The sequence below is a fragment of the Cyprinodon variegatus genome, unplaced genomic scaffold, assembly GCF_000732505.1.
Source record: "Cyprinodon variegatus isolate N-32 unplaced genomic scaffold, C_variegatus-1.0 Scaffold1536, whole genome shotgun sequence".
Classification (NCBI taxonomy): Eukaryota; Metazoa; Chordata; class Actinopteri; order Cyprinodontiformes; family Cyprinodontidae; genus Cyprinodon; species Cyprinodon variegatus.
Genome location: NW_015151989.1, coordinates 123,060 through 131,601, shown reverse-complemented (window position 1 = coordinate 131,601; position 8,542 = coordinate 123,060). Strand labels below are relative to the sequence as shown.

At 35.3% G+C, this 8,542-nt stretch overlaps 1 protein-coding gene across 1 annotated transcript in view; it reads left to right on the top strand.

Moving 5' to 3' along the window:
* Nucleotides 1–542: 542 nt before the first annotated feature.
* LOC107103821 (potassium voltage-gated channel subfamily KQT member 1-like) overlaps nt 543–8,542 on the top strand; it is a gene marked incomplete at its 3' end in the record, with an annotated part of 29,635 nt that continues 21,635 nt past the window's right edge. Inside the window, exon 1 of the mRNA XM_015403655.1 lies at nt 543–641. Within this exon, the coding sequence (XP_015259141.1) occupies nt 558–641 (84 nt within the window). The remainder of the gene's footprint in view (nt 642–8,542) is intronic.

Sequence of the window (8,542 nt, the reverse complement as noted above, 5' to 3'; positions counted from 1 at the left end):
TGAGTGATTCCTACAGTAGCTCATCCAGTGGTGCAGCCAGAACCCGGTCAAGAAAAGGGAAATTACTGCAGACTTAAACAGACTCCTAGGAATCCGCCTTTCCACAGGCCTGACTTGGTCTTCACAAATAGAAGTGGCTGTTAAGAAAGGGGCCTTGCAGAGACCTGACTCCCTGCTGCAGCTTATCGAGTACAAACTGCCACAAGAGCTGCTGGTCATCTTCTACACTTCCACAGAGATACTTTCTGCCCCCAGGCTGTTGATCTGATGAACATTTAACAAGGACAATGCCCAGATTGATACTATGCATGATTACAGTGATTCAGGTTTATCCCCCTGTTTTATAAAATTCCTGTAGGCTTTACTGTATACACATTTTAACAAAAAAGGAGTGTTTGTAGTAGTAAATATAATCTTTCAATGCAAAGTTGAACTATATTCACTTTCCTTTTTTATGCACAAACCTATTGTAACAGAAAACTGATGCCCTGATCTGAAAATGTTGTGCATTTAGGTGGAAGTTACTGATGGTTAATCTTTCTCCCTGCAGCTTCCTCATGGTCCTGGTGTGTCTTATCTTCAGTGTCCTGTCCACAATAGAACAATATGCAGAATTTGCCACAGGAACCCTCTTTTGGATGGTGAGTATTTTTATTTAGATGAATAAGTCTAGAAAAAAAAAGAATCTAAATCCTGTCACAGAAACACTGATGACATGTACTGTATATGTTTTACTTTGAGTAAACACAAATTGAAGTGTCTGCCTTTTTATTAGTGTTGCACCGATAATGCACTAAAATTGTGGTATCAGTATAGGCGAGTACCAAAAAATAGAGCACTGATACCATTTTGAGAGTCAAAAGTTTATTCAACTATTGTCACCCAATACAGGTAGGCAATAAAAAGTTCTACTGGATTCACTTTGTATTAGTCTTTTTCCTGCTTCACAAAGGCAGGCAGCAGCTTGACAAAGCCATGATGGCAATTATTTTACATCCAAGTAGTATGCAGTTCTTCATATACAAACACACACACACACGTATACACACACACACTCACACATCAGTTTCAAACAGATGGCATCGGTATTGGCCAATACTGCACATCCAGGTATCTGGTATCAGTATCGGGGCCAAAAAAAGCCATCGGCGCAACACTACTTTTTATTTTAGCATTATTTTTCCCTCATTGGACCTTAGTGTCTGTAGCTTTTTTCTGTAAATAGGGATAAGTAATTTGTGCTAATTTTAGATAAAGAATTTTTTTCACTCCCTTTTACTTTCTTGGAATATCAATGAAAAACTGAAATTAAGAATTTGTCATGAATAAAGACAACCCTTACTGCCTTCCTTATCAGATTATCATATATCAGCATAGTCACTTTAGTTAAATGGCTTTAAACTGCTGTAACACTGTCGCTAATGGAGGTCCCTAATACTCACCGTCACTGATATTTAAAACAACATTTGAATGAAAATTCTATGGTAGAAGATAAAAAAAGATTATTATATTTTGGGAATTTAAAGGTATTTTTTTAATCTGAATTAGAAAGGAAAATGATCTCATTATGTTTTCTTTCTTCATTTTAGCCCATAGTTACACTTGCATAGAAAGCAGATCATGATGCAAAAGATGTAGAAAATAAAGTTGTTGGCTTGAATTCACAAAGATTCTGAGATAGCTCATAATTTAGCCTAAAAGTTCCTGGTTTTTTTATGTATATCTAAGCAAAGTTAGAAGTAAAAGGCAGTAATAGGCTCTTATTAATTCATGTTGAGAACTGAACTGATGAAAGAACATAGACTGGATTAAGAAATGTGTGTTATGATGATGAGACTTAGCAAAAGAAAATAGTCACTGCATCAAAATGTTTAAAAGAAAACAGCATAAAAATAGAGGGAAAAATGTTGAGAGGACAGAGTTGGTCAGAGCAGCACCTCTGTCTGCACGGCCATGGGGGGGAGAGTAGAGGAGCGCTTCAAGATAACTGCTTTAAGGAGCAGGGAGCGAAGAAGCAAACTTTGAAATGGATTATTATCGTTTTCTCTGCTTGGACGAAGCAGCATGGGGAGGGAGAAGACCTACATGATGCAGTCAAAAGCTATGGAGGAGATAAAAGTTTACAAGTGGATTTCTAGACAATTTAGGCCATGGATACTGATTTTATTATGTACTAAACTAAAACACTTCCTTACCTCTTTTATACCTTCCTCTGTGCATGTGGAGTTTACATTATTATCATATTTGTTTAGTTTTTTTTTTAGGATTTTCAAATTATTTTAAAATGCTTATATTTAGAATAATTTTACTGTCTGCAAATAATAGATTCACATTTGAATTATGCAATATTTGTCCTATAAATTATTTAACCTTATTAAATTCATATTGCTTGGGTTGCATTTTTAATCCGTCTGACAGTTAAACTAATTAATTTCCCCCTGTAGGGATTATAAGGCTCATCTCCATATTAACAAATATGTGATTAAAGAAGTGGATGTGCTCATCTTTTACACTAATAAATCATTGTTTGGCCCAAAAAATCGTTCTGTTTCCACCATCTTCTCTTCTTAAGACATGATTAAACTCACTGAAACTGTTTTTCACCAATTCTAATATTTCTTCACTTTAGAAGCTTTGGCTTTTCTCCGAGCTTAATGTGCTTTTTGAAAGGATTTCACTTCATTAAGATAAAAGAAAACTCTTAGAAAGCCGGAAAAAAAAGATTTTTCCTAAAATTAAATCAAATTATATATTTGAGATTTTAGATTCCTTGTAAATACAGGCAATGGTGCTTGCTGTACAAACATCAAATAAACTTAAAATATCCATCTTGCCTTAGAGATGTTTGAAATAGAAAATAGTTTAAAAACAACAGAAGACTAAATAATCAAATACTCATATATTAGAGTATTTCTCTAACCCTTTTCTGATTGTTTGTGAAAGTAATAGTGCATTGTACATCAATGCATATACAGGAAAGGAAATCTGTTCTTTTAGTCTCACTAGCAAGAGTTGATAAAGAAAAATGTTCTTTTATGATACTTTTTGTAATGTTAATAACTATATTAAATTGATTTAAATTGCACAGTTTTCATTTTAAGCGATTAAAGTTCATGTTAGGAAAAGCAAATACTGTAATGAGTCACTGCAGTACTCCTTTTTTTCCACAGGATGGAGATATAAGATTTTAGTTTGAAGCAATTCTACCTGCCGGCCATCTTGGTCAGTCTAAAGATATTACTAAAGTCAGAAGACTAATGACTTTTAGCTTATACAAACAATCTGACACACACTGCTTACCCTGCACTTACCCAAAGCCTTTAATAGTTAGATTTCTTTTAAGGCTTTCATGATCACACTTGTTATGTAGAATCATTTGGCTCCACACAGACTGAGCCTGCTGATACCCGCTGGTTAGATTGACTTTTTTGTGGCCTATTTGTCTATTAGGTCTGCTAAGTGATGCAATAAATCGTGGTCTTACAACAGGGTGAGAAAAATTATGGCCGCCGTTTGGAAACCCTACAAAGAGCTTGCATCATCTGTCTCCTGCCAGCACACAAGGAATATAAATACACACGTAGCTTCTGAATGCATGCACACAGTGTGCACACAAGCTGCACAAACACACACGTAGTTCCAGCTACAGCAGAGTGGACACTGTGTTCTGTAAACTTTTGGCTAGTGCCCTTTAAAGACCTAATAGCTCCGTTTTGGTTGTTTGGTTCCTCTAAACAGTCAGGTTCTCTTAACTCTGAACCTTTTTCTTACATAATCATGCAGGTTTTTGGCTAAAAAAAAATATATCCTGTGAATAAAAGGAGAGAAATTCAATTAAAAAAACAGTTTGCACACTTAACAGCATATTTTTGTTTGCAGGCTTGCAAACCAAAGTAAAGGTTAAATATTAAGTATGAGATAAGATTTTATCTGTTGTTTTTAAACGTACGTGTAGTTAGTGTGGATGTGTTTCTAAGGGCCTGTGTGACCCCGTGGTGCAGGCTGGTGGCAGTAACTATACTTAGAAAGTTCAGGGTCAGCTCACAGTGAATCACAAGCTGCTTGTTTTGGATGGCACAGGGGACATTGGTCCTTGAGGATATTTGGCCTTCGGGGCAGCTGCCAAAGTAAAGCTATGCAGGCTGGGCTGCAGAACACAACTACACACACATCGACTTGTCTGACTGTATTTGCAGGCCCTTTCCATTGACTTCCGTTAATTTCTACAGCCTAACCGTGACCCCTACCCTAACCTTAACCATTACAGGTTCATATCTAACCCTAAACTCACTTCACACCTTAGTCCCAAAGATGACCCCTGAATCAAATACAGCAATACCCCTTATGGGATCCAGGCATTTGGCCCCACATGGATCAGTTGGTCCCCACAATGTGCTATTTGTCCAGCAAATGGGCCCCAAAATGTGTTTAAAAACAAGAACACCGTTTTACCTCAAATGCATGTCTTATTTGTCTGTCTCCTCTGCATAAACATTTGTAAAACAACCTGTGCATCAGGTTTTGCTGTCTTATGCAACTTTTTAAAAAACATTTTGAAATAGCAACTTGACTAATAAATACACCTCAGTGCGTGTTGTTATTAAGATATTTGGAGATGATTGCACGTACAAGAAAGGATGTGGTTGGATGTCTAAAGAAGCTACTTTTAAAGGAAGTTTTGGTCTTTTCAAAAGTGTTTAGAATGTTTATTTTTTCTTTTAAATTGAAACATATAAAATAGAAAATGTAAAATTTGAAACATGGAAAAATATTTAAAAAATATTTACCTTTAATTGGTATATTTTCTTTAAATAATGTTATAATTGTATGCATTTGTGTTGTTTTTAACCATTATTTCCTGATGTGTTTTACTGTTGTTCTTTGTTCTGCACAGATTTTGTTTTTAATGGGCTTTATAAAATAAAAATAATTTACGGTATTCTGAAAACATTTTATTGAGTACATTTATTTATATATATTATTTTATCAATATTTTTTTATTTAAAGAACTTGTAACACATTCCTAAATTCTCATTTATGCCTAAATTCAAATTTACTTTAATAATTTTAATAAGATTTTTTGCTAAAAACCTTCCTGTTTCACATGGGTAATAAATTAATCTGTTCTTTTAACCAGTGGCCAATCTACTAAAAAAGGGCCCATATTTTTCCATGGCACTTTGCAGTTAACAGTAAAGTAATAAGGCAAAATAAATCTCCAAAACTAACCGTTAGACAACTGCAGCAAATGATGGTGTTATAAAATCGCGATGTCTCTGGTAAAAGCATTAGATTCTATATTCAGTCCAACCAGTTTATTGATGCATGCCAGGAAAAGTCTCCCCTGTCCTTTCTTTCCAAATGTTATATAAATTTGCTGAAAACTGATGTTGCCAGTTGTCTGTATGAGTGAGAAAAGAACAAAATTAAACTTTCCTACAAAGATTACTCCATATTTTCTTGGCTAACTAAAAAAAAGTAAAACAATGTTTCATGTAAAATAAATTTAAAAGTACTATTAAGTTTGTGTGGGGGACATGCGATGAGGTATATTCCTACATATATGTATACCTGGTTATAAAGCAGGAAAAACGAAGATGGGTGATCAATGAGTATTTAAAAATTAGTATGATGCAAAACATGCAGCCATCTTTGTGCAAACATGTACCGTCTAAGATCCGTCCAGCGTCTGCTTCAGCTTTGTGAAATATTCTAGAGAAAACTGTGGACTGTCCTATTGGCCCCAAAAACTCAGCAAAGTTTTAACAACAGAAAAAGTGATACTGATTACTTTCTGAAAATAAAATTTATTAAGTTTTTTTCCTTTTGTCCTACTTAAGTATAAAATTATTTTAACGCTCTTACCAGGTGTGCCAATTATTTTCAATTGGAATAAAAGATCATGTCATTGATCTAACTTTGCAAGTCAACAGAAATTATGCAAATCTGATTTAAAACAATGTAGCATTAAATGAAATTAAAAAGGTAGCTGCATATAAACGCCATGGTTTGATAAGAAGCCTATGTTGTTTTATGCCTTTTCTGAATGGTACAGCAACATCACAAAACAGTCAGTCTGTGTGTGTAACGTGTGGGTGTGTGTTCGTGTGCCTTTTTTCCTCTCTATAGTGAGACACCATGCGACCTAATCACATTTTCACATGATTCTCCTCTGATGTGCTTCATCCTCCATCCTGACTTGATGAGATTATCGCTGACCAAACAGGCAGCTGCTTCCAGTAAACACATAGTTGCCGGTTTCAGATACGAAATACCCTCCACCCCCCCGAAAGGAAAACATCTGGGTGACCCATTTTATGGAATTATTCTGCCTAATCTCTTTAAATTTCCCAAATTCATTTGTACCTTTTGACATTCAGATTTGTATCCATCTGTCATGAAGCTCAATAGGTCTGTTTTTTTTATGATTGTGTCAGTTTGTGGCTGATATTTTAGCTACTGTAACAGGATTTTTTTTTATTATTATTATTCTGTTTCACCTATAGAAATCTGCTGAATTATTTTTGTCTCCAGTTGGATCACCTGTTTTTTCATTACGTCTTAAACTCATGGACATAATGAGATTCTTCATATTAGCTCCACTTTCAACATTTGGTGACAGACTAACAATTCAATTCAGTTTTTTTCCATAGTGCCAATTCACAAAGCATGTCATCTCAAGGCACTTTACAGTTCACCAGATCATACAGACAACCTGATTCAAAGTTTTCTATCTAAGGAAAAGCAGTTGATTGCATCGACTCATTGAATCGAGGCAATCCCTCACATTAAACATGCTTATAGCGACAGTTGAGAGAAAAAACTCCCTTTAAACAGCAAGAAATTCCTCCAGCAGAACCAGGCTCAGTGTGAACGGCCATCTGCTGAGGCCGACTGGGGTTCAAGGAGACAGAAGCAGAGATACAGAAAGAAGCAGAAATACAAAGAAACTAACACAAAGTATTACATAATTATACAATGGAAGAAAACCAATGTATGATTTTAGAAATGTTTACATATAAAATATGTGAAATTTCTGGCCTAACATTTGTTTTCAACCCCTTTACGCTGATGTCACTGAATAAAATCCAGTACAGCCTGTATTCTACTGTACATGACTCATTTAATTAGTATAAAACATTACCTACAAACTTATATATTAATAAGCAATCCCAAAGCTTTTAACATCTGGGAAAACAGTTCAATCCATCACCTGAAGTTTGATTAAACTGCTAATCTATTAAGACGTGGCCGTCCAAGAAAAGTTAACAACACAAGCTTAATTTTAAGAAAATAAACAATAATTTCATGGTAGCTCTGGAGGAAGTGTGGAGTTTCAAATCTCAGGTGATGTTAATCTGTCCACTAATCTCAGATTTATGGAGAAGTAGTAAAAAGAAAGCTTTTGTTGAATAAAAACCATAGAAAGTCCTGTTTGTAGGTCACTCCAAACCGAGTCCTAAATGTTAAGAAGGTGATCTGGTCAGAGACCAGTCTACATTGTAAAAACTGTGTGCAATGGAAAGCAAAAATGCACATTACCTTTACTTCAACATCCAGCCGGTGAGACAAGAGGATGACAGTATAACGCTGTGTGGATGCTTTTCCTCAGAGAAATATGGAAGCCGGTAAGATCTTCCACCTGGACAACACTGCGAAAATTATTAAATTAAGTGTATTTACTCTTAATTTGAGTAGGTAAATTAAATAGTTTGCTAATGGAATGAGTATTTTTACTCTTAAAATAAGATAATTGGATAATAGGCACTTGAAATAAGACAATGCAGTTGTGTTTAATTATTTTAAATGAAAATTGTCTCATTCCATTGGCAAAATACCTCTTTTACCTCCTCAAATCAAGAAAAAATTCACAAATTTTAAGAAAAATTACTTATTTGGATTTCAATTTTTTCCAGCGAAGGATCATGAACATACAGACTAAGCTGCAATTAGGTAACTTGAATGAAAGCATATTCATGTGCTAGAATGGCCCAATCAGAGTCAAGATTCACATTGAGTTTATAACCTATGCTACACTGAGGGATGTATCCTCACACTGCCAAACCTCAGCATACAGCCTCCACACCGTTCTATGGTTTGGCACAGTTTCAACCAAAACTATTAACCAATGACTAATCTTCTTGTACCTCAAAGCTTTGTACTACTTTATACTAATCTATCACTTAAAATTTCAATAAAAACAAAGAAGTATGTGGTAATGACATCGCAAAAAAGGGTACAGTTTTGAATTTTTCACATGTACTTTATCAAGTTTTCACCAACCTAAAATCCTTTGGCTCAGACTGCAACAGAAAACTTCATTTCAGGAGGAAGGCCGTTTTGATTGACAGGTCATTGTTTTGCAGTCTGCGGTGCTGTGTTATTACAGCAGGGCTAATGGTATTAAGTTACATGCAGGGGGTGGTCAGGGAGCAGCCAGCTCATGCAAGTGCAGTCAATAAAGAGGCCACCCACATGGCCAAAGGCTCCAACAGACAGTATGGTAGCTAAATATTATGGAAAGACAGTGGCCGGGAAAATA